This window comes from Micropterus dolomieu, linkage group LG02 (assembly GCF_021292245.1).
Source record: "Micropterus dolomieu isolate WLL.071019.BEF.003 ecotype Adirondacks linkage group LG02, ASM2129224v1, whole genome shotgun sequence".
In the NCBI taxonomy this organism is placed as follows: Eukaryota; Metazoa; Chordata; class Actinopteri; order Centrarchiformes; family Centrarchidae; genus Micropterus; species Micropterus dolomieu.
Genome location: NC_060151.1, coordinates 22,844,248 through 22,869,244, shown reverse-complemented (window position 1 = coordinate 22,869,244; position 24,997 = coordinate 22,844,248). Strand labels below are relative to the sequence as shown.

General features: G+C 39.4%; 3 protein-coding genes and 3 non-coding genes across 8 annotated transcripts; 5 read left to right on the top strand and 1 right to left on the bottom strand.

Moving 5' to 3' along the window:
• Positions 1-240: 240 nt before the first annotated feature.
• Positions 241-12,921, top strand: map3k14a (mitogen-activated protein kinase kinase kinase 14a). Of its 3 annotated transcripts, none has more exons than XM_046042828.1 (16): positions 241-354; positions 5,467-5,736; positions 5,820-5,901; positions 6,106-6,328; positions 6,667-7,035; positions 7,131-7,265; positions 7,354-7,483; positions 7,940-8,068; positions 9,285-9,389; positions 9,488-9,645; positions 9,742-9,892; positions 10,464-10,784; positions 10,867-10,976; positions 11,707-11,845; positions 11,953-12,053; positions 12,180-12,921. In XM_046042828.1, the coding sequence occupies exons 2-16, from the start codon at positions 5,481-5,483 to the stop codon at positions 12,339-12,341; spliced, it is 2,571 nt and encodes an 856-aa protein (XP_045898784.1). In that variant the 5' UTR covers positions 241-354; positions 5,467-5,480; the 3' UTR covers positions 12,342-12,921. The 3 variants fall into 3 exon arrangements, with proteins under 3 accessions (XP_045898784.1, XP_045898789.1, XP_045898776.1); XM_046042833.1 differs by lacking the exon at positions 241-354 and adding an exon at positions 385-509; XM_046042820.1 differs by lacking the exon at positions 241-354 and adding an exon at positions 3,909-4,038.
• Positions 12,922-13,706: 785 nt separating this feature from the next.
• On the bottom strand, positions 13,707-16,803 carry LOC123967477 (apoptosis regulator BAX-like). Its single transcript, XM_046043585.1, has 6 exons — positions 16,693-16,803; positions 15,941-15,989; positions 15,692-15,850; positions 15,451-15,586; positions 15,213-15,317; positions 13,707-15,094 (listed from the first exon to the last, which is right to left on the bottom strand). Exons 1-6 carry the CDS (start codon positions 16,721-16,723, stop codon positions 14,990-14,992), a joined length of 585 nt encoding a protein of 194 aa, XP_045899541.1. The 5' UTR covers positions 16,724-16,803; the 3' UTR covers positions 13,707-14,989.
• A 2,203-nt stretch (positions 16,804-19,006) lies between these two features.
• rps11 (ribosomal protein S11) lies at positions 19,007-21,483 on the top strand. The gene is made up of 5 exons (XM_046043573.1): positions 19,007-19,123; positions 19,590-19,730; positions 19,954-20,029; positions 20,784-20,913; positions 21,297-21,483. Exons 1-5 carry the CDS (start codon positions 19,109-19,111, stop codon positions 21,418-21,420), a joined length of 486 nt encoding a protein of 161 aa, XP_045899529.1. The 5' UTR covers positions 19,007-19,108; the 3' UTR covers positions 21,421-21,483.
• On the top strand, positions 19,803-19,886 carry LOC123967534. Its single transcript, XR_006824259.1, has one exon. It is a non-coding gene; the product is annotated as a small nucleolar RNA SNORD35 (small nucleolar RNA).
• Positions 20,557-20,640, top strand: LOC123967535. Its single transcript, XR_006824260.1, has one exon. It is a non-coding gene; the product is annotated as a small nucleolar RNA SNORD35 (small nucleolar RNA).
• Positions 21,127-21,210, top strand: LOC123967536. Its single transcript, XR_006824261.1, has one exon. It is a non-coding gene; the product is annotated as a small nucleolar RNA SNORD35 (small nucleolar RNA).
• Positions 21,484-24,997: the final 3,514 nt, after the last annotated feature.

Genomic DNA, 24,997 nt, shown 5'->3' with positions numbered 1-24,997 from the left:
ATATTGTAGGGTATGGGAACCATAGACTGTATATAAAAATATGGGAACTCATCACATAAAAAACTGGCGCATGCAGGAAGTTTAGCCATTTCAACTTCAAAATAAAAGCTTTATCGGCACTTACTAAAAATGCATCTATATTACTAGAGCGCAAGCTGCAACAAAAACATATCAAAACATTAAATTATTAATAATATTAACGCCAAGCCTATTTTTTATCTTGTTATTTTGAATACCATTATAGTAATATTAAGGGAAGCTTATATTTACTTTGACAGAAATAACCGGAAGCCATCATTCTAGCTAGAAACCGATCTGATCACCATCGGCCGACGCCTTCTAATTGAAAGCTCGGTAAGTAAAGAGTCTACTGTACATATTCTTTCTCATTAAATTAAATAGTTTAGCTAGTGACACAGGTGTCCGACCTAAGTCGTTTCTTCGCTCTTTTGAGGCAGCTTTTTTATATCCAAAAGTTCGACTTCTCAACGAATGGGAAAAACATGTCGGTGAGTGTGGCTACAAGGAAGTTATTGTTTTCAGTACAGGGAGAGCGCGTACACACTCGAAGAAGAATAACACAGCTAACGGTGATATATGATATATTTATATGGTTATATGTTGCCAATTTATTGACAATAGCTAAAAACAACAAAGGTCGGCCCAATAAAATGTAGGCTGCTGTTACTGTAAGTTTGGTCAGGACGTTACAGATCACCAAACTTTTTCAAAACCGCACATACGCCTGTTGAAGCCAGATGTCTGTGATTAAAACAACAGTTGCACTCCAGCTTGTACGTTTTCCAGTGCTAACGTTACTAGCTGAAGATAAACCAATTGGCCTATTAAAATCTGAAAATAATGCAAGTAGATACAAACAGTACATTCTTAGCTCCAAGTTACACATGCAACACGTAAGAAAACAAGAAAAAGGTGTGATTTTTCATATGTTTAGCTTTACTAATTACTAATTGTACCTACTTTTCCGGCTATCATGTTCCGGTACGCTATCATGTTAATTTCATGTTGTCCAATATTATATTATAATATTTGTTGTTATGCCATTATCAGATCATATCTGCCTGATTGGTATATTTAACAGTAAACCATTATTAGTTCATGTCTACCAGATTTATACTGTAGTTAGTCACACTTGACATTAACTGCATAAGTTTAGTCCTAGTTCTGCTGCTTCTCACACATTGCACAAATGCATGCATCCATTCTTGGCCCAGAGTCAAACTCCTGGCATGCATTTACAGCTAAGCAACGGTGGCCTGGGTCCATCATTGAATAACAAAACCAATGGTGTCCTATTCTCCTTTCCTCTGCAAAATAGAGAGAAAGTGAAAGTGGAGAAAAGACATTATATAAAGTCTGTTCACTACATACAAAGTAGGCTGCCACTCCTGTGCACTCCTATACCATAGAGTAATGGTAATAGAGTAATTCACTGCATAGCTATATTAGACTACGGTGTAGTCTAACATAGTATACAATATGTAAAATACATGCCAGATTACAAGTTATACATGACTGAAATTACACCAGTGTTACAGTTTAGAATGTCACCATCATTCATGTAATTTGGTGTTAAAATATGTGAATTATTCCAATTAGTGTGTTTCTGATTTTGTCATTTGTCTTAATATCCTGGCATTTACAATAGTGATATTGGAGGGGGATACATGCTTTTTGATGAATTTTCAAGTTATTATGTTGAATGAATGGCTGCAACTAATGATTATTTTCATTATAAGTTATAAGACCATTGTTTTCAAAGTTCAAGGTGACGTCTTCAAATGTCTTGTTTTGTTTGACAACAGTTCATAGCCCAAATATATATTCAGTTTACAATGATATAAAACAGATAATTGTCAAGGGAATTGATCATTTTCAAATATCGACAATTAATGCACAGAACGTGATCAGTTGAATGGAAATTGGTAGAAAACGTTGGAAACAGAGGACTCTACAAAATGTGTGCACCCAAGTGAATATTGTTTTTTTACTGTCAGGACACACATTTCTTCATTTCAGCTAATAATGATGAAGTAACAGTGAAAAGGGAAGTGACACAGAGAGGTGTGACTGGTCAGTCTGAGTGCAACTTTAAGTCATATGGTGTCTTAAACACTATGGACAAAGTAGTCAAAGACTGGGACATTTTCCTGAGAAGCAGGCGATGTTCCTTGCTTGGCTGTATGTTCTCTGTGGCCGACTTCAGAGTGAGTCCCTTTTCCCCATCCTTACTAAAGGCATTGGAATTTCATTAATCTGTGTGGGTGTACAGCAGAAGTTGGCTCAATATAGCTACTGACTGTATGTGGAGTTAATCTCAGGATTTCTCTGCAACATTAGAATACAATAAATTGTTCAACTTCATATTTAAGACTTAAGGTTATTGTGTGTTATGAGTTTATTAGGTACCCATGTCCAATCTCATGTAATCCAATGCAATAGCCCATAATAATTGCTATCTCTGTGAAGCTTGCAGTTGTTCAGTTCCTGTTGACACTGTCAGAGAGGTGTAGGTTCAGCGTGATTGTAAATTTCAAGGCAGTAGTTAGTGATTGTATTGTATTGCATTTAGAACTGAAACAACTGATTATGATCTCCAAAGAACATTCTTTGACGTTATGTAATTTTAAGTTGAATATCTTTTTTCTTTTAGACAAAATAAGCTATTTGTAGACATTACTTTGGACTTTAGGAGCTGTAATTAATGATTATTTTCGTTACTGGGTATCATTCTCTCAATTAATCTATTAATTAATTAGTCTTTACTTTAGAATGCCAGCAAGCTCATCACAATTTCTCACAGCCCGAAAAAAATCACATTTGAGAAACTTTAAAAATGACTTGATTGCTTAATGAATGATTAAGCATTAATCAGAGTAATTTCAGATTAATTTCCTGTTGATCGATTAGTCATTTCAGTGCTAGGCCAAACCATTAATTGAGGAAATGATCAATGACAATAATTGTTAGTTGCATCCCTAACAGCATTATCTTAGTTTTATATGTTGTTTGTGATTTGAGACCATTTCTTGGCTATGGTTCATGGCGGAGCCTCTCAAATGGTATTCTGAATTTCCTGTGTTCTGAAAGGAAGAGCAATGCGAGATTCTTTCAGATAGCCAGATAAAACACCTCACATTTCAAGTGACAGCTCATATGCTCGCTCCAAATTCTCTTGCTCGCAAATATTTTCTACAAGATGCAATTAATATCAGATCCCATTTTGACAGACAGACGTTTGGTCTGTGTTGTTGTTGTTCTTTTTCAACATAATGGAGAGTGTGTGGGCGTGTGACATGACATGTGTCATATATATGTTAGTTGGCCACAGGGCACATGCTCATTAGGATGTCAGAGGACTTGAAAGGTCACAAAATGCCGACATTTCATTTAGTTTTGTGGGTTCGTGCAGAAGGTCAGAAACTCATCCCAAATTACAGTTAACAACATGCTCATAGTGATGTGACAGTTCTGTGGTGTTTTTGACTTAATTAAATTCAAATTCAAATCAGCTTTATTGGCATGAATGTATAACAACAATATTGCCATTAGCAAACATTTATTTGTCCATATTCTACTTTTAATTTGTTTTTGATGCTATGCTGTAAAGATCACAGCCATTGTTAATTCTTTTCAGAGTAAAACCTGAGTATATCTGACTAGGCGTAGGCCACGGAGATCTGGTGTTCTGCTTCATCAAAAGTATAACCAAACTTGTTATCCTTTAATCTAGTCAGAGGGAAGCGCAGTAAGTTGGTGGGAGAGGAGGGAGGGGGAATATGGGGAAGTGGAGAAGCATTTCCCATAAGTCATTGTCAGCCCGCTCCTCCCCCCCAGTTGGCTGAGAGCCAGCATCATGCAGAGCACTGAGCAGAGCCGGAGCTGAGACATTACTGAGAATCAGGGCATGGAGGACGAGGCAGACCACAGCACCTAGTTTTACTAATGTAGTTGACAGTCTATTCAGAGCGGCTACACAAGAGAGAGAGAGAGAGCAGTCCAGACTGGCATCTTTCGGTACGTGTACGCACCCCTGGGCCTCACACATACAGAGTTGTTTTTGTGGTTGTGTTTATTGCAGTGGGTTTTTCTCCATTTCCTTTCCACGTATATTCATTGGGGTGTGGTGTGCTGCAGTGCTTTCAGCACCGGTGTGGCGTCTTAAGAAGGAAGTGACAGTTGAATTGCTTTGTTCTAGATAATCTTGCAGTGCATGAAGTCGGCACATAAGGTAATGTCGCTACTAAACTTAAATAGCTTTTATTGAAATTTGACTACTGTTTGATGTAAGTTTACTTTAGTATTACTTGTGTTAGTAACGTGTTAGTATTGTCAATATGCAAAAATGGCTCTGGAACGTTTTTGGCAGCCATGCGATTATTTTAACATCTCAGGATTAATCCTGGTGCAACCTCTATCAAGAATGTCTATATGTATATGTGCAGTTAGCTGAGTGACAGGGAGAAGCTTCGGTAAAGTGTCATGGACACACTGACGCAACATGCTGCAACTCAGTTCTAAGTCTGAACCTTTTGAAACTGCATTTAATGCATAGAACCAGTGCTGAGAGGAAAATGACTGTGGCAATTTTACAGTTATATATTTTGTGACAATTATAACCCCCAAGCCATCGGCAGTCAATTGTTCAAATCTTTATTGGAAATTCAGCTCGGCTGTGCCTAATGTGCTGTAGTTACACTTCCTCTGACTGAAACAGAGGACTTGCATTCAACGACACAGTTGCAACTGTCAAAACAAGGCCAGGGTTGCGTTTCCTGTCTCATCTGCCCACCGCAAACTTTCAGAGTTTCAGTTTATTTCAGTTTGTTTCAGGTCAAGTGATCATTGTGATCCTGAACTTGCTTGACAAAGTCAAATATGTTAACCTTTAGCTAAGCTATAAAGAAGCTGATTAATACATAACTACAGTACAAAGTCTGTCATTGTTGCATTGAAGTGAGTGTATATTTCTTTTGACAGAAGTAAACATTTCATCTTAAGTTGAGTCAAGTTTATGAGCTCTCTGCTACAATTGGTGATCCTGAAAATAACAGAATGAAATATTTGTCAGTCAGGCTAAAATAAACACATAAAACATTGAGAACTCAATTAATCAAATGAAAAAGAAAGTTAGGGGTTAGTAGAACATTTAACTTGAAAATGAGACATTTATTTGGTTATAAACGTCTTTTCATTTTGAAAAGTCTCATCAATGAAACACAGCCATCATGTCTTCAGTCAACTCTAAAAACATATCTGATCAGTTTCTTTCAGAGACACAAATTGAGAATTGAGGGTTTCCACCAAGATTTCAGAAAAGAGGTTCATGCACATGTGATCAGTTTTTATACAAATAATACTTATTTGACATTAATGTTGTTATTTGGACAATTGGAAAGAAAGCACTTTTACTTATCAGTCAGTTATGATGTTCTCTCTTTCCAGATCCAGCAGATGAAATGGCTGTGAGGCAAAGGATTTTTAACTCAACATCACCGTTCTCCGGGTCATCCCAGTCTGAGCTGAAGGGGTCATACCCGGCATGCTCAGCTTCAGACCAGGAGACGGAGGATGAGGAAGAGGAGGGGAAGGACTTCAAAATGGACTACATAGCCTGTTTAAACCCTTTAATAAATAAACTCCTGACACATGGGACTGCAGAGCAAGTGGGAGAAATGCCATTGAAGACATCAACCTTCATTGCCCAAGCTGAATGTAATTATGTCTTTTTGATAAAAAAAGAATCACATAACTGTGCATGGACAGATAATCTAATATGAACACTGTGCTCTCCTCAGGTGAAACCCAGGACTCCCAAGAATTCAGTCCATCCGGTTTTGAACGTTCCTTTGTTCCCTCCCCTAACTGCTTCACCAGCAGGTATGACATTACCATGACATACACACGACATTGTTTCTGCATTTCACACTTCATTTTCTCAGTATGAAAAGTGCAATGAGATAACTCCTGTTATTAATTGGCGCTATATAAATAAATTTGAATTGAATATTTGTTCACAAAGGCTATACTGAATTGTTTAATGCCATGTCTGGAATTTACATCGTTGCCGTACTTCTGCTTCAGTCTTTCCTCAGAGCACAACAATGTGGCGTGCCCGACCACAGCCTCCATCCAGGAGCCAAACAGTTCATCAGCACAGTTCTCCCCAAGAAAGAAAACCAGGAAGAGACAGAAGCGCAAGGGGAAGAAAAAACTGGAGAAGAAGAAAGAGAAGCAGCGACTCAGACATCGAATGCGCTCTGGTGTTCCTGAGCAGGAGAGTGGACGTTCTTTGGTCCAGATCCTGGTAAGAACATCTTCACATCTCTTTGAGTCTTGCATGTGAAATAGCTATTCACACTGCCATTAAGAAGTAGGCTGGTACATAGTATACTCTTGTATCCTTAAACGAACTGAGCGTGCTTGCAGTGTTTTCTTTGTGAGTCATCTTCTAGTATAAATTGCCACATTCTTTGGTAGAGGCTCGATCTCTAGACATTTCTGTGCAAACATTCAGTGGAAGTGAATCACTGAATTCAGACAAAGCTGCCTCTCATGGCCTTAAATGTTTAACCCCTAAACAAACTCAACTGAGAATGTAAACATCAGTCTGATCAATCCTGCTTTTTTGGTTGTCTCCTGTAGGAGGAGTCGTCTCTTACTTCTTGCTGTAGCAGCATTGAAAGCACAGAAGAGCAGGACAGAGGGCCGTCTCTCTACAGCAGACCGATCTACAACACAGGCTCCAGCTGCTCTCCTCTGAACTGGAGGGATGAGGTCTGCGGCCCCCTCTCCACTTTCCATTCCTATGGGCAGGACAGCGACTCAGACTCCCTCAGCAGTCTGGGAGACTGTTCGCTGGCCCTTGCTGGCCTCAGGGGCAGCGTTAGTCAGGGGGACCCGTGCTACGCACACCCCTTTTTCAAAGAGGTGGAGTGTGATGCAAGAGAAGAGGAAGATGAGTTCTCAGGAGCTGATTCTATCAGCAATGAGGGAATAATCTTTTATAACGACGTACGTTCTGCTTTACGTCAGTCTACTTCCTGTCTTCTGTCTTGGTTTAAAATGTGGTTCCACCAAACTAACTTGTTTCTCTCTTATTCTATCAGAAAATCCAGCCTGTGGACTCTGAATACAAGGAAGGAAGAGAGTATGTCCTCTCACATTTCATCAAGGAAGGCTCCTATGGTGAAGTACACAGTGCTAAAGATGTCAACACAGGCTTCAAATTTGCTGTCAAAAAGGTAACTCCATCCCCTCCAGTTTTTTCCACCGCCTGGTTTCAAAGTGTGCTCTGATTGCTGACTCTTTTGTCCATGCTTTTCCTCACAGATCGCCCTGAAGAGGTTCAGCAGTGAGGAGGTGGGTGCGTGGAGTGCCCTCAGATCTCCTCGTGTGGTGGAACTCTTTGGAGTGGTCAGAGAGGGGCCCAATGTTTTCCTTTTCATGGACCAAAAATCTGGTAAACAAGCGTCACTTGTGCCTTTCTCTCTCTCACACACACACACACACACACACACACACACACACACACACACACACTTTGTCAGTACTTAATGCTGCTGCTGTTTAGATCGAGGGTTATACTTGAAGTTGTTTAGGTGAGATGTGATCATGTTAAGAGCAAACACATGTACAGTAGGTGCAACATTAGGATAATAAAGATTACATAAATACGGATGTGATTAGTGTCGGGATGTGGAAGTGGGTGGTTCTGGGGTGCCAGAAATGACTGTTGGAGCTTCCTTGAAGTTATGGTCCAACTCACACTAAACATCTGTGGTGGGATGTGCCTGTTTGATAAACACAATGACATATCTCACACTTTTCAAATTCCAGTCCATAATAGAAGGAATCAGATATGTGTATTAGTAAATATTAATGTGGTCTTTATGCTGGTCCTTACCTGTTATTCCAGGCTCCCTGGGCCAGCTGTTAGTGGACCGCGGACGGCTGCCAGAGGACCTAAGTCTCCACTACCACTTGCAAGTCTCAACTGCTCTGGAGTACTTGGGGAAGAAAAAAGTTGTGCATCTAGACATTAAAGGTATGTTATATATAAAGGATGTTTTGCCAATTTCTTTTTCACATATTTAAATATTTACTAATGCTCAAATATCATCTGTGTTATACTAAAAAGTAAAAACACAAATGGTGACACCAACTGATTTGACCTCTTGAATGTGTATTTTTTAGCCACAATTAAGGGGCAATAACTAAAGTCATAACTAAAATACACAGTTTTATAAAGACGACACACTAAGTGTACCCTCATATTAACCATCATCGTTAGTTTATTCAAGACAAGTAATCAAAAGTATTCGAGTAATCATCAGTATTTTATAACAAATCTTTTATTGTCTAATGCAACAGAAAAACATTTTCTGATTTCTGAATTATCTAACTTATGAATGTAAATGTCGGCCCATAAGCACTTTCAGGATGAATTTTACAGCAGTAAACCGACAGATCAAAGTAACAGTAATAACAGTAAAACTAAATGTGTCAGCTTGACTTCTACTTGTTGTGGTAACTAGTGGAAAACAAAAACATACAGAGAAAGTCAGATTTCAAATTAGTTCTCATCAGAGGATTTTGTCTTTGTGCAGCTGTTGTGTGGAACACAAGTGTCATAGATACACAGATCAAGCACCTGTGTTGTGAAACCAGACTACCAGAAGACAGGCTGGGAATTTCCCACAGTGTGACTCACGCTGCTTTTTAGAAACGGCGCATGTGCACAGAATCAGGAGAGTTAAGAAAGGGAGAACGAAACAGAGAGGGGGGATGGGACGAGGCAAGCAGGAAGTAGATAGAGACAAAAGTGAGAGAAAATAAAGTACAGATCGAGACAGTTAAGACCAAATAAAGGCAGAAGATGAAAATAAAATGGAAAAACGTATATCAAAAAGAAGGAAAGAGAAAAACTGGAAGGAAACTAAGTTAGAGGAAGAGCCAAAACAGACCTAAGCTTATGGACAAACAGCATGATTATGCTGCTGCAGCTCAGACGCCACCTGGTGTCTGTCAGGAAAAGCAAGGCATTCATTCCACATTAAAGTGTTTTCTACAGCAGCTGTCCCCCTATGACCTCATATTTCCCTTTTATTTTGCTCCTTTGACTGTTTTCTGTCTGTGCAGCTGCCCTGTTTCTAATTATGTAATCCATAAACTATACTGCGCAAGTCATGGAAATCAACCAGGTGCCATTGAGAGAACTGGGGAATGTCAAGATTAATGCAGTGGATTATTATTTCCCACAGCTGACAATGTGTTGCTGTCGGAGGACGGTAGAGACACTTTCCTATGTGACTTTGGACATGCAGAGAGACTCGACAATCAGGGACTGAGCCTGAGTGGGTCCAAAGGTAAATACTGTGCAACTTTAGCGATTCACTTAAATAGATGGGAAATTTGTCCACTTCCATGTCTTAATTCATTGTTTTCCTGATGTAATTCAATGCAGATCTGAAGGGTTCAGAGACCCACATGGCCCCTGAGATTGTAAAAGTTGAACCCCGTGGAGCCAAAGCAGATGTGTGGAGCAGCTGCTGTATGTTACTTCACATGCTCAATGGCTGTCAACCTTGGACAAGATACTACACCTGTAGACTTTACCTGAAGGTATACTTCACAGCAACACACAGATTCTACACCCAGCTGTTTCCTCGCAGATGTTGAGTCCGCTCTTCACAGCATACCTTTTCGTGATGGTTACAGATTGCTAACGAGCCTCCGCCTGTGAGAGAGATCCCACCTGACTGTAGCCCTCTCACAGCTGAAGTTATCAAGGCGGGACTTCAGAAGGATCCAGTAAAGAGAGCATCAGCATCTGACCTCAAGGAAAAAACTGCCAGAGCTCTGAAAGAAGGTAACTATATATGTACTGCACTTTTTTTGTTCATATCATTGCGAGTAAAGTATCCAGGGGCATAGGTTTGGTTTCAGATGGTTTAAATCAAATGAGCAAATAAATTATTTTTATGCTATGTATACCTCTGGAATGTAATCCCTTTTTCCTTTGAAGAGACCTGATAACTTTCTGATTAATAATGTTGTATTTGCATATTTACTCCAAAAGACCTGTGCTTTACTGTTTTGCCTTAGACTTATGTCCAACATCTTTTAGGGCAACATTAACTGTAATTAAAAATATTGATGTTTTTTTACCTGGAAAAAGGTAGTTTGCAGTACCTTTTTACAGCCCTGAGTAGTGTCTGCAGCCCCAACAACCTTCACCAATAAGGTGGGGGATGGCCTGTATGTAGCCTGAGAGGCAAAATGGAGGGCAAAAGTTCAGAGAGCTGCATTAAGAAAATCAACCTGAGAATATAAAAGAGAGGGGGACATGTCCCTCCTATCCTCAGTTGAAATTACCCCCTCGGAGGCACCATCATTTACATCTTGCAAAGACTTGATGTGTTGTGTTTGTGTATTTGCAGTGGGAGGACTCACCAGCTCAGTGAAGGGACCCTACACAGAGCCCCTGTATATTGCCAACAAACCTCCTGACTCCCTGCAACTTATCACTAGCAGCTTTGACTATGAGGATGAGGGGGAACATCAAGACTCTGTTGAAAAAGTGATCACAGCAGGGAGGAAGATGAAGGAAGTGGACGATGACAATGAAGAGGAGGCTTATTCCAATGAGTCAAAGCAAGGATCACCTTTCTGTCCACAAATGCCGATCTCTGAGTCAAACCACAAGAGGGTCAACAAGATGACCACTGTTTCTGAACTTGAGCTACGGAAACTGGAGCGAGGTGAGGTTTCTGTCAGCGCTCTGCTTATTTTTCTTGTGTTAAATGTTTGAACTCCACTCATTATTCACCTGCGTGTTTTCAGATTTCTACCTAAGCAGTCTGTCCCAGCTTCATCCCGCTGAGATGCAGGAGCAGCTATTGTCTTGTCTCAGCAGCGACCCTTATTCCAACTGGGAACCATGGGACAAAAAGGTAACCCAAAATTTGCAATTGGGTGCATCTTTAATTTACCTCAAACCATGCAGAAAGCTAACATTTGGAGTCTGATTGAAAGGTGGTAAATAAGGATCTGAGTTATCAATCAAGACCCAAGTCATCACTTCGTCTAATCATCGTGGTGCTACACATGGATCTAAAAATGTTTTGCTGATACATCTCGATTTTTTTAAACCATGTAGCAATCATGATGACATCATTATGATTTATTTCAGCTGTGCACTTAATCTGCCTGAAAGTAATTCAATAAGGAGAGATTAATTAGAAGTGTATAAGAATATTTATTGAGGTGTGATGTGAAACATCTCCATTTAAGCATAGAACTATATGAAGAGAGGAGGTGATGAAGGACAGGAATAAAGGCTGAAAGATCTTCCTAGCTTCAGTCTAGACCTAACCTTTTGTCTAAAACCAGTGCCAACCACTGACACCCACTCTTGCACATTACAGCTAGTTATAAGCAGACTTTGTGTAGCCATCAGAGACATCTAGAAAAAACATTTGAAACAAGTTTGTTAAGGTCTGCCAAGTGTTTTTGTTGAAAACCTGTAGAGGTCACAACAGAAAAAGAATTTTTGTATTCTCTGTAAAAGGTTCAATAAATGTGACCTGTCCAAATACTTGAAGTTCCAAAATAGGGTTCATTAATTTTTGGTGAAAGTATTAACAGTTTGGCTTGTGTTGCTCTTTAAAATTGTTATTCCAGGATTCTGGCCGCTGGTCCCTGAGCTTGGGAGACGACTACAGCTCTGGTGTCTACTCTTATAACAGTCAGCCCGATGTACAGGTTTTCAGCATTGATTTGCTGAGCCACACACAGCTACCGCCACCCTGCTGCTTTGAAGGTGAGATAAAACCTCTCTTTTTTCAAACTATTTAATGTACTACCAAACATCACACATGATATAAATTGCCCTTACACACGCATCTCTCTGCTCTGTGATTGGCACAGGGGTGGATGTCTGCATCAGAGATTTCAACAGGAGAAGCATCCGCATCAGAGAGACGCGGCGTGTGAAGGTGGGCCACATCGCCACTGGAATCAGTGATCAGGTGAGGGCCAGCACACGCTCATGTGTCAAAACAGCTATTCATGTTAGTCTGTTAAAGTGTTTGTAAAGAGTGAGATTACACTAGTTTAAGGCCTATGTGTGTCTTTATTTTTTTTTTTTTTTAAAGATCTCTGAGAGGGTTTTCACCTTGGAAACCCAGCAGGGCCTGCAGGTTGCTCATGATGAGGAGGTGCAGGAGTCCGGTTTGGAGCTCTGCTGTGTTCCTGCTCCAGACTTCAGCTCTGCCTGGAGGTGGAGGATCAGGGAAGGAGTGCTGGAGACGAGATAGAGACCACAGCTCTCCTTCCATCGGCCGCAATGTTATCTTAACCGCTGTACATGTGGTCGTCTGTTGAATTGTCTCAATGTGAGAGGGTCCATGTTTTCATGAATGGTTTAAATGAATCTAAACCAGAATTGCCTTTTTTTTAGCAAACATGTTTTAAATGCAATGATGTTGCCGTTGTGTAGCTTTCCGTCTGTAATGTGCTTGTTACTCTGTCAAAGCACTGAGCTTTTTTGGCTGCTCTGTGATGTTGCAGCTTTTCTTATTGCATATTTACATTGAGTCATTGAACAGTATTTGAAACTGTGTAAAGTGTGTGACACACCATTGGTCTCACTAATGTCCAGTCTGTAATACTATATTGGTTAATTAGTTCGCAAGTCCACACAGTGAGTATAAACTTTTCTACTGTATTTTAATAACTATATCTGGGATTTGCTTTGTCTCTCAAGAACATTGACATTTTTCTAGGTTATAAATGTAAAAAATACAAACACAATTTTAATCTGTTTACACTGCGAGCTATATCTTAAAACCAAAATTATGCCCAGCAAAAAATAAAGTCACTTGGTTGTCATGTTCATTAAGTCCTATTTGTGTTCCCACTTGTGGCAGGGCTGAAAAGATGGAGATGTCAGTCATCTGCCAAAGTTCAGAGCAAGACAAGTACTGGCTAGATTCTCATTATATTTGGTACATTATAGTCCACAGAGAATGATATGTATTGATCTGATGAACCTCTGAACTTCCCTGTGTTGCCACCATGAAATTATAAAAAAAAAAAAAAATTGTCTTACTTTAAATGACTGCAACGCCTGGATTTCCACAACATTTGTAGAGGATATTCTTGAGCCATAAAGGTCGTCACTCAGTGATTCTAGTGATCCAACCTTTCCCCCAGTACTGTCCGCAGGCTACATTTACTACTTGTGCACAACCAATATCAATTTTTAACTAAAGAGATTACCACTACATTTAGTAAGCATATTTAAGACCCCCAAAAGTTTAAGCCCTTTCCACTTTGGAGTCTCAAAAAAAATCAGCATCTTCACTACCAGATTGTCATGTTATCTGCTGAGCGCATATTTACCTTATTTAAACTTTATATACTGTCCTTCAATACCTCCTACAAGACAGTTTGAATTTTTTACCCTAGTACTGTTAATGCAGTTAAACTGGAGGAGTTTGATGCTAAGATATAGAATTTACCATGTTCACCATCTTCGTGTGTTAGCGTGGCAACCAAAGAGCCGTGCCACCCACACGGCTCCAAATCACAAGTATGTAAAAATGAGTTAATTTTGTTTGGTATCCTGCTATAAGCCTGTATATAAACCTTATTCCCATAAAACTTATACATAGCCACAGTAAGAGTTAAAAGATTTATTTTCCATATTACAACTTACAAGATCACTGCAAAAAGATTTTCAGGGAGACTGGAAACTAATTTCAATTTTACAAATGTGATAGAAAAAAGGTGAAAATTTGAGATTATCAAAGTGATTTCTTAGTAAGAAAAAACACCAAGGCACTGACAAACAAGAAAAAATGTATAAAAAAAACCATTTTGTGTAGGTAAGATTGCAGTTTGAATTACTTACGTAAAAATACAGTACTTTGAATATGTGTGAAGTGAGGTAAGCATCTGTGAGCAATCCAGCCCCTTCTGTGTCTGCAACGGGACATCATCCACAGACCACAAGAAACACAGGTTCATGACAACCGGCTCAATACAGAAATCAGACAACATTTTCTTTTAAGTGGGATCCACATTAAGGTCACACTGCTGGCCTAAATGCCCAAAGGCAGCATGTGATTACATGTTACACAAGATAGGGCTTTAGATTCAGTTTACTGAGATCATGTGACTTTTGTTCAACACGATGATTCATGTTGAACGTAAACATAACTTTGTACAACTACTGTGGCACTTTCAATATTCACTGAAATAAGGTTGAGCTGTGCGTTCGAGCGGATAAATTATTTTGGGGTTTTGAGCCCAATATTATTTGAGGAGTACTTTTTCTTCATCTATATTATTTTGGTAAATTTAACCAGTGTTTGCCAAAATATTTCTTTTTAACTCAATGGGATGTGACCACCCTCCAAAACGTTCATTGCCAGCAAATAGATAGATTTACACCAGTAAATGCTCACAAATACATATAAAGATGGGTTCTCTAGAATGTTAACACCATGTTGAGATGAATGGAGAGAGTGGGAAGATCAGAAAAGCAATCTGAGTGGAACAAAAATAAAATGACATTGATAATAATGTGGAAAGTAAACTCTTAACAAGTGTTCTGTCCATATATTTTTTAGAGCAGAAAGCAGAATGCAGTGACTTTAAAAAAAATCTGTACCAAGTACAAAATAAATTACTTAAAATGCATTCCCTGTTCCAAGTCTGACAAAATTTCCAACCCCACTCCCCCTAATGTTGCACAGCTCACGTCCTCAGTGGCATAGGGATCATGAGTGCATTCGTCTAACTCCCAATCCTTGGAAATGAACGGGAGAAAGAAACAAAGAGTGGCTCCTGTGTCCAAATACAATCTCTTCCTGATCTCGCTCAGTAGTTCTTTAATGTTCTTGTTCCTCTCCCCATTTCCCTCAGACGTAGTTCCTCCCATTTTTCACCGGTTTGCTCTTCATGAACCAATTTTCTGAATGACTATAACAGTGGTGAGAACACCAGCCAAGAAAACCCCCACTGTCTGCCATGTGGGTGTGCCAAAGTAGGAACGAATACCCTCCTAGAAGTTGTAAACAACAGACACAAATATTAGCATGTGTCATGCCAGCAATCAGGAGCAGAAGTGCAACTACTAAAAAATGATGAATTTGAACTGCACTTGTTACGTAGCTACTTACCCAGCCACCTTGCTCCCGGATCCAGTTGATCACATTTTCCCGCAGGTAGTCCAAGGTCCAGTTGATGATTGTTCTGATGATATCAGGAACTTTGGTCACAAGAGCCTGAGAAGGTTTGAACAGGAGATGCTTCAGATGTAAGGTATTTCCTATTGAATCATAACTCCACCATACAGATATGTCTTACTTTGTTTTGTTTTTATAAAAAGGTTAGGTACAATAGAGTCTCTTTACTCACTTTGATGACAAGTCGACAGGCAAAGTAGAACAGTGCAACCACCCTGCCCCAGTTGAATTTCCCATCTGAAAAGATCTCAATGGCAACCTTAACGAACATCTCTTTTGTGGGACTGAGTGAAGAGTTGTTTATCATACTGCAAAACAACATTATGAAATTAGGGACAAGCCAATTATACAGTTATTACCAGTTAAACTGTGTAATTCATAATATCTTAGGCCGGGAATTTGATATAACTGACCTTTGGAGCTCTGCATTGCCATCCAGCTCATCTCCAATCTGCTGGAGGCACTGGGCAAGCTTCTTGTGGTTTGGGTCACACAGCTCTCTTCCACCCAGCTGATCCCTGGTTACAGCAGTATGGCTGTCTCCATACCGCTGAACCCGCTGATAAATGAAACTACACAGGGAGACACAGATAGTAATAAGTATGATCCAACTCTTTACCCAGTCAAATAATATATAGTTCAACTGAATATTATATACTCACTCTTTTAATAAATCAGCTCCTACTTCCAGTATCTTATCTGTAGTATTTCCTAAAAGACAAAGGTCAGTATTCATCATCCAAATAGAAATAAATCAGTAAATTAGTTTATATTTCAGAATGTTTCACTGTAATGTTTCACTGTTATGTCACTTTAATCTCAATCACTAAACTCACACTTTACTATGAGTTGAATTAAATTAGCCACATTTAAAATTACTCATAAGAAAGCATACTTTGTCGATTATACGTTTATAATCTTATATTTCCTCCTATGCTTCACTCCTTTTACCTGCTGTGTTTATATGTAAAATTACCTTGTGAGAGACATTTACAGTATACAAAAGTCAGCACATAAGCCCCACAGTCTGTTAGTTGTTAGTTAAGTGAATTAGGCTAAATTATTTTACCGAAGTTGTTGCTGTGGCCAACTTGAACTAGCTTTAACTTTGACATTTTCAAGGTGAAACAACGTAACGTTAATCCGCTGATATCTGTTTCGGTTTTGTTCTTACACATTTTTCTAACTCACTCATGTATAGCTATTTATGCTAGCTAACCGAGTTAACGTTCAGGGTTAGCTTTCCTGCTAAACTCAGTTCAGCTAATGTTACTGCTAGCAAGCAAACACGCAAGAACAACTAAACAATAGCAAATTGTTATAGTGTCATATTATCCATGTCTACCACAATGTTGGTGAAACTGTCAAAGTGAATTTAATTTTAATACTATTGTTGAATCTAGCAAGGAGCTACCTTGATCGCCTCCTCCCGGGTGTGATGCCATCTTGTTGTTTGGTCGTAGCTGCTTCCGCACCGCACAAACACATACGACAACATTTGTTCATGGTTTTCCCCCCACCCGGTTTTCGACACCTCTGCCTCTGATTGGCTAGTACACACAGCGGCAGCGGACTAACGTGATGACGTAATGTCATGACGTTAAAGTGAAGGTGAGATCACCACCTATTGACCAATGCTTTGTGACCTTTTTATATACAGTCTATGGCTGCGTTCAAGACTTTTCTTGCTTAGGAAGGTTACTAACTGAGTGAAGAGAACCGGAAGTATTTCAGTGGCAGCCATGATAAGAGCAGTTCGAATTCTCTAAAAAATAAGGAAAGGTGCCTCAATGTTTCCTTTAATATCTCCTTTAGCATAGGGTACACCGGACCATCCTTTATGAAAGGAAAGGAGAGAATGCCGTCCCACAATTCCTTGCGGCGGCAACATTTAAAGAGGCGCACGTTCTCAAACTAAAGACCCTTGCAATACAGACGCACATTATGATACTTTAATAATACTCACAATTATCTTCTTTCTTTTGGCTTTTTTGTAATCTAATACTGTATCAACACCGTGTTATGTTTCGGGTTGTTGAAATAAGCCATTATGTGTTTTCTACAATAAAAAAAAAAATCACCAACCATGACGGGTTAAAGGAGGTTGATCACCATGTAAGTTACTATTGGCTAATAAGCCTTTTCTCTCTTATGCCATAACATGCTAATATGCATATATCTTAAACTGTCAACAATAACTGAGACCCATGAGCTGTTACTAGTCTTGTAACGTAATCAAAGTGAGGATAATGTTGCAGCGTGTAGCCTCAGGTTATGTACTGCAGCCTTCAGCAAATTAATACTTCAGTCACAGATGCTGACACACTCGCCTTAATAAAGGCAAAGATTAAGCTGGATAACTTCTTCTGTAGGCGTTTCCCACCCACTGATTTATTTGTGGCGGCCTGCCAAATTATCATCGCTGATTTTCGATTGATTTTTTTACTATTTAAAATGGGTAAAATCGTATTTGATGACAGAGCTCCGCGCAGTGCATATATTCTCTCAGCATCTCCTCTCGCCCCGTCGCTCCCTCTCTCTCTCTCTCTCTCTCTCGGCACAGTTACGCTGTCATTCTGTGGGAAACACTGTATTTACATACAATTGAGATTCATGTTGATAAATACGCCTATGGGTGGGCAGGAGGGTGAGTGTGAGCAAGCATTCTTGATGTGACAACCCTGTCCATTATTTAGTGACTGGTAGGCTACCACATTCTGCCTTTTTGCTATCTTGGTTATGAAGTAATATATTCCACCGTGTTGTCCACCTTTAGATGGCCTGCATTACAACAACATGGGGCGCAGTGTCAAAGATGCGCTTTTTGTAGTCCATCTTCGGAATGTTGTAGTTTTATCACGGCAAGCCACGTCAGTAACATCCGCCGTCGCATAATTACGTCGCTAAGAAAAGAGCAGTCGGATTCTCTGAGCCCCGCGGCCCGCTTTTCCTAATGGATTCTCCTTTACATCTTTCCTTGACCTCATGACGTTTTCCGTCGAGGTCAAGGAAAGGAGATTTTTTTTTGACAGCCTATGTTTGACACTTGAATAGTCACGTCGAGGGATTTCTTTATCAACCCCTGTTTTTCCAGCTTTGATACCTGTGAAACAAATTTAAGTGTTATATAATATAATTATACAATAATAACATCAACATGATACTGTCAGTGTACCTCATGAATGGTATCATGGTATTCAATGCAAAATAAACTTTACCATATAAATATCTGTTGTCGAATATGTTGGGAGAAGTATCATTTAATATTCTGCATAAATACTATGGTCAAATTTTTTCTTTCTTCCGGATCATTGACACTAGTTGCTCTTTTTGTAAGTTTAACCCTGAAACAACTGTGGATTTGTTTTGGACTTGTGTCCCTATTGAAAATTTCTGGTCAGATGTTTTTGTATTTACACAAGTATTCTTTAATGAGTTGTATTTCTCTTTCTTTTAAATACATTATTTTGGGGCGTTTTTGTAAACAAGAAGGAGAATGTAATTTTTACATTTGACTGATTCTATATTCATAAGTGTAGACTATTATGTCCTGTTTTCAAACTTGTCCTTTCAATATTTTGCCATTTTCTGATTGTATGTTCTTACCGTCCGTCGTCTGTGGACGAGGCTTTGGGAGAGCTCGCACTGCGAATAAACAATGAAGGATGTGTTTACACTATTATATCTATCAGTTGGTGAAGTTAATGAAACAATTAAAAAACGTGTTTTTCTTTTGAGCCTCGCCTTTTCATAAACGTCATTTCCCGTGCCTCGCTGTCTTCCGTCCGTCGCGCGCATTCATAGGCCTCTTTACGACTCGGCTGGCAAAGATGGCGGATGCACAAGTACGTTCAGGAAAACGGCGTGGTGAATTTAAATCGATATTTGTACATCTAAATGAGCACATTTGTCAGAGTTTATTGAGTATGTAGTATTTATATTCCCTTTATACACGGCCCTGGGCCCTTTCAATTCACATCCAGGCCTTTTTATCTGATATTTGTTGCCGTTCTGCATACCCTCGTGTAACGTTGAACTAGCCGGAATGCTAATTCCGTTAGCTTTGCCTGCTACCGGTTAACTCTCTAGTTTAACAGTGATTGCTTTGTCTAAACTGCAAGAAGTAACGATTCCCATCAACGTATTTCCCCCTATAAATTGTTAAACGATAAATTGGTTTGTCCTTCGTCTCCGTCATAAGAGGAAGTTGGTCTATAAGTAGCTGGCTAGGCCGGGTGGTGTTGAGTGGCTTCACATTGCTTGGTTGTATGTGTTGCACGGCCTTAACGCGCTGATCTCCTTGTTCCACAGACCGAGAGGGCTTATCAGAAACAGCCCACGATCTTCCAGAACAAGAAGCGTGTTCTTGTCGCAGATGGTGGCAAGGAAGTCAAGGAAAAGCTCCCCCGCTACCACAAGAGTGTCGGGTTGGGCTTCAAAACCCCAAGAGAGGTAACGTAACTTGAAACGTCCAGACAAGTATCCGAACTAATGTATACAGCTGTTGCATTCTTCTTTTTTAGCTGCAAATGATGTCTTTCTCACGATGGTCTTCCAAGCCCTTAGGGTTCTGACGATAGTGCCTTTTGGCAATGCTGATGCAGTCATAAATTAGAAAATTACCTGATTTCATGGCTGGGCAATGACACTAATAGTAATTTTTGGTTTTGACCAGGCTATTGAAGGCACTTACATTGACAAGAAATGCCCCTTCACCGGAAATGTCTCCATCCGTGGCCGTATCCTCTCTGGTCAGTATAACACCTCACAGTATATGAAACACTACCACACTGGCTTGGGATGCTAAAGTTGTTTGCACATGAATTGTCTGACATTGATCACACTGCTGTAATATAATGAACAGCACAAATTGACCTATCAATACTCAGAAGCATACAGAACTGCAATATGATTATTGATGCAATCATCTTGCACTTGATCCAGAAATAGTGTGGAAACAGACGCACAAAATGACGAAGTACTTTGGTAGACCATGCAGTGGATGTTTAGTTTTACTTGGTATACAGTTAAAGACTTCATGTCTGGAGATGCAGTTAGTGGTTTAATTCCAGTACTACAAGAGATATAATGCCCAATGTGGTTCTGTTAGTATAGATGCCATAAGTTTTTTGCTCGGTTGGGCACAACATGAGCAACTTTCCTGACTGCAAATCAACATATCCTTGTTACAGATGCAGGTGAAGCAACCCAGGCCCCAGCCAGTGTATTTAGAGGCCACCAAATCTGTATTGATCTCCCCCATTTCTTGTCACAATCCTGCAAATGATGTTTTTCTCACGATGGTCTTCCAAGCCCTCAGGGCTCTGACGATAATGCCTTATGGCAATACTGATGTAGCGGAGTGACAATTATTTAAACCACCTCACCCCCAAAATGATCAATTTCTTAAGGCCTTCTGGTGTTTTCTCCTGTGATTTGAGTGTTCAATGTCCTAGAAGACTGAACACGCCTCTAAAATTAATCCTCTTTTTGTGTGATCTATAGGTGTGGTGACCAAAATGAAGATGCAGAGGACCATCGTTATCAGACGTGACTACCTGCATTACATCCGCAAGTACAACCGCTTTGAGAAAAGGCACAAGAACATCTCTGTCCATCTCTCACCTTGCTTCAGGTACTACACCTCATTTAATGTTTACGGTTCAGGTCTGGAAAATAGTGCAGTAATCTGTTCCCCTCAGCCAAATTTGAAATCTGTTTGTTTTTTTAAATTATAACTAATGCATATGACTTTTCTCTCCTAAGAACAATGTAATTGTTGTAATACAGTTCTGGTGTCTAAATGTCCAAGTAAATCTTTGATCTAGCCAAAAAGTACATAATTTGCTGCAAATGATGTCTTTCTCACGATGGTCTTCCAAGCTCAGGAAGCTCTGACGACACTGCCTATGGCAAACGCTGATGCAGCTTTCCCCTCCTGTACAAATGTTAAGTGCTTGGACAGAGGTACCCCAACCACATGTTAATATCTATCTTGGTTGTGATGTTTTTCTGCAGAGACGTCACAGTTGGAGACATTGTGACTGTCGGGGAGTGCCGACCGCTCAGCAAGACCGTGAGGTTCAACGTCCTCAAAGTAACAAAGGCTGCTGGAGCCAAGAAGCAGTTCCAGAAGTTTTAGTTGAACAGGAAGGCTGCTGTTGGCTAACTTGTCTCACTGTCAAATAAAGAAAATCTTGTTTAATTTGCCTTTTCTGCTATTTGTCTTGTCATCTTCTTTGGACCTGGAACTAAACAATACATGACATAATCAGCTCAGCTACCTCTGGTTTTTGTGTTCTTTCTTTCTGTTCATAGATGAAATCAAGAGATAATTTTAAACGTCAAATTAAGACTTGCGGAAAGAGGGCATATTCTGAGCATTTAAAGAATGAATCAGGAAATGTCATTGTAGTAGAGAAATTGGTAATATCTAATGAGGCACTTCAGCTATTTTTTTTTTCTCAACAGTAATGTAAATATTTAAATGTAAAACTGCATGTTAAGCTTAACAGTAAACCCATTTGAAACCGCATTTGTTTTCTCTTTAAGATAGTGGTCTAATGTTCCTTGGGAAGTAAACTGATTATTTCTAAACGATAGTATTTCTTTGCTCATGGAGCTCAAGTCCAGTAAAAGAAGCCAGTAGAGATGTTGCTTGAACTCCTGTTCCCTCCAAGCAATTGTCGGTCTCTATTGCCATTTAAAAAAAAAAAAGAAAGTCCCCAAGTTAATCAGTAAGTCCAAGCATATGCCCGGAACTTGGAAGAAATGACAAATATCCCTCTCACCCATCTTCCACCTTGACATACTGAGTCCATAAGAAATGTAAATTTTTAAATTATGATGGGATTAAGGATGTGAAGGCTTAGATTAGATGGACCATTGTGGAAAAAGACTGGTAACTAGCAAATTGGGGTAAAAAATAACCGTTCTCTCTCCTGATATATCTCAAGCAATACAGAAAACAAGATTTGTCACGTAAAGGTAATTCACATAAAATTTTGTGTTGTTTGGAGCATGTGGAATTTACAGCATGTACAAGATACTGAGCACCACACTCATTCTCTGAGGCCAGCAGGAAAGATTGCGGCCAACCCCTTCCCACCCGGGACACATTTCACAACCTCCCCTCTGGCAGGAGGCTGCGGTCCATCAGGACCAAAACCTCACACCACATGGACAGCTTCTTCCCGTCTGCAGCTGGCCTCATCAACAAGGCCAAGGACCCCCACGGACACTCACTCTCTTGCCCCCCAAACCTCCCCCTTTTACAGTACACACTGTTAATGTTTGCACAACATATCAGGTTTTTTATGCACATGTAAATAGTAAATGCCATATTGCACATAGTAAATGATTCTTCTATAACTTTTGTCAATTTCATATCTTTATAGGCCTATATTATGCCAATTGTTACGCACCTAGTCAGCAAAGCAAATTCCGTGTGTGTGTAAAAACTACTTGGCAAAAAAACTGTTTCTGATTCTGATTCACATCTCAGAAACAGACATTTTGACAGAACTACACCTTTTGAAATCTATGCAAGACAAGATGACATACAGAGGTGACTGGAGTGCGCACTAAAATTGAAGAACCAGATACAGGATATATATATATATATATATCCTGTATCTGGTTCTTCAACAAAATATTGTTTCATATATATATATATATATATGAAACAATATTTTGTTTTCTCAGTAGAAAACTGGGCATATATTCATATATGTAGAGTATATTGGTAGGAGGCTGCACGCTGGATCCACAACAAGAATGTCCTGGTTTCAGTGTTTCAGTTCGGATTAACACTCAGTTCGCTATTATAAATACATGGTGTTGTAGTATACCTTGATATTTAATTACTTTTTTAGGATATCAGCAAACCTGTGCACAGCAGCGTCTCCCACTGTTTCACAAATTCACAACCTGATTTTCCCATAAAAGAAATATGTCCAGCGGATGGCGACATATAATATATATTGAAATTTGACTCTAACACTAAGAGATGAATCAGGAGCTACTTTTTTCTAGTTTACCTTCAACTGGTTTAAAACAGCCTCTATCCCCAGGAGAATAAAACCCTAAAATACCCAAAATGAATCAGGTATAACTCCTCAACACAAACCCTATATGCATATTTCTAGCCTCTTTCAATGGGTCAGAATAAGAAAACCATTTTAAGTAAACCTTTTTATTAGGGGAGTAAGGAGACACAATATTGGGTTCACGAGATTGAGAGGAGACAAGATTTTTAAGAAATACACTACTTTTTCATAAAATCTTTATGCTGAATTGTATGAAGTTTTTGAGCATTAAACACCTAATTCTGGTGAATTCTTCTGCACCAATTTATGGTGGGATTTTTTTTTTATTTGTGTAAAGGGAAACATAGAATTCAGGTGGCAGGTGTGACAATTGAAGATGTAAAAATATAACAGAATAGGCTAATGCAGTAAGGCTCTCAGACATTTTGTGGTGCTTTCAGATACTTCATGTTTCTCCTGTGGGTCAACTTTTCTCATGTAATGTCATCCCTGCTGTCAGTACAAATGCAGACATGATTCAGTCTTCCCTCCACTTTTGTTTCTTTGTTTGGGAAAGTAACCTCTTTATATGTGCATGTGATACTTTTTCATCATGATAAATTAATTCAATGGAATTCAACTTCTGGACTCTCCTGTGTTTCAGCAGGTTTTCAGCTCATGTTAAAAACTTTCTGCACATTCAAAATCTATCCCACATATTTGTGTTCTCTGACATGTGACAAAAGAGTTGCATTACTATGAGAATTCGTAATATTTTTGTGGCTTCATTTTCTTTTAAAGTTGAAAGCCTCATGTAGTAGGCTACAAAAGTGAGACAGTGTCTGTGAAGAGGGTGTAGATGTTTGGTACTAAAGTTGCCTGGTATGAATTCTAAATTTTAAGGCAATATCACCGTTATAACCAAGATCCTGCAGATAATAATTCAACTGAATGTCTTCTCCTACACCTCAAGTACAACTGTAACTCTACATTTGATAAAAAGAAACTAAAATACAACATTTATGATTTATTTATATATTTATAATTTATAAAAGTATACCCAGGCAATCTCTGTGTTTGCTATTTATATGTTGACATTCACGTGAGTCTTTCTTCAAAACACACACACGTGTTACACATAACATTAATCTCCCCAAAACACTGAAGTATTAATAAATACAATGAATATTGATAAATGTTCCTATGACCGAAGAACTCCATTTTATACAAACAGATAACTTCAGAATAAAAGGTCCCCCAGATATAAAATTACTCATCTCAGTGATTATTCTTGTTTTTGGGTGTCAGCACTACGAGCCAGCCACACGATGGCGAAAAAGACCATGTGACAGAATGGAACATTGGGGTGCCGTTCACTTCAGTCCCAGAGGGCAGAGGGGCAGTCAAAGTGATACATCCTATCATACATGCTTCATAAAGTGTATCACCTATTTTGCATAGTCAAGGAAGGAGAGGAGGGCTCTGCAGCAGGTGATTAAAACTGCTCAGAAGATCCTTGGTAACCATCTAGCGAGCATCAGTGATGTCTATGATGTGAGGTGCCTACGCAGAGCCCAAAGGATACTAGAGGACAGTACACACCCCAGCCACAGCCTGTTCACCCTGCCCTTCTGGGAAGAGACATAGAAGTTTCTGCTGCCTCAACACCAGACTGCAGAGCAGATTTTTTCC

Coding starts and splice junctions, on each gene's coding strand:
- map3k14a (XM_046042828.1), top strand. CDS start 5,481: ATGGCTGTGAGGCAAAGGATTTTTAACTCAACATCACCGTTCTCCGGG. Junction 5,902..6,105: donor CCTAACTGCTTCACCAGCAG/GTATGACATTAC, acceptor CTTCTGCTTCAG/TCTTTCCTCAGAGCACAACA. Junction 11,846..11,952: donor GCCACCCTGCTGCTTTGAAG/GTGAGATAAAAC, acceptor TGATTGGCACAG/GGGTGGATGTCTGCATCAGA.
- LOC123967477 (XM_046043585.1), bottom strand. CDS start 16,723: ATGGCATCACACCCGGGAGGAGGCGATCAAG. Junction 15,990..16,692: donor CCCGGGAGGAGGCGATCAAG/GTAGCTCCTTGC, acceptor TTTGTCTTTTAG/GAAATACTACAGATAAGATA. Junction 15,851..15,940: donor GGAGCTGATTTATTAAAAGA/GTGAGTATATAA, acceptor CTCCCTGTGTAG/TTTCATTTATCAGCGGGTTC.
- rps11 (XM_046043573.1), top strand. Junction 19,731..19,953: donor GCTTCAAAACCCCAAGAGAG/GTAACGTAACTT, acceptor GGTTTTGACCAG/GCTATTGAAGGCACTTACAT. Junction 20,030..20,783: donor CCGTGGCCGTATCCTCTCTG/GTCAGTATAACA, acceptor TGTGATCTATAG/GTGTGGTGACCAAAATGAAG.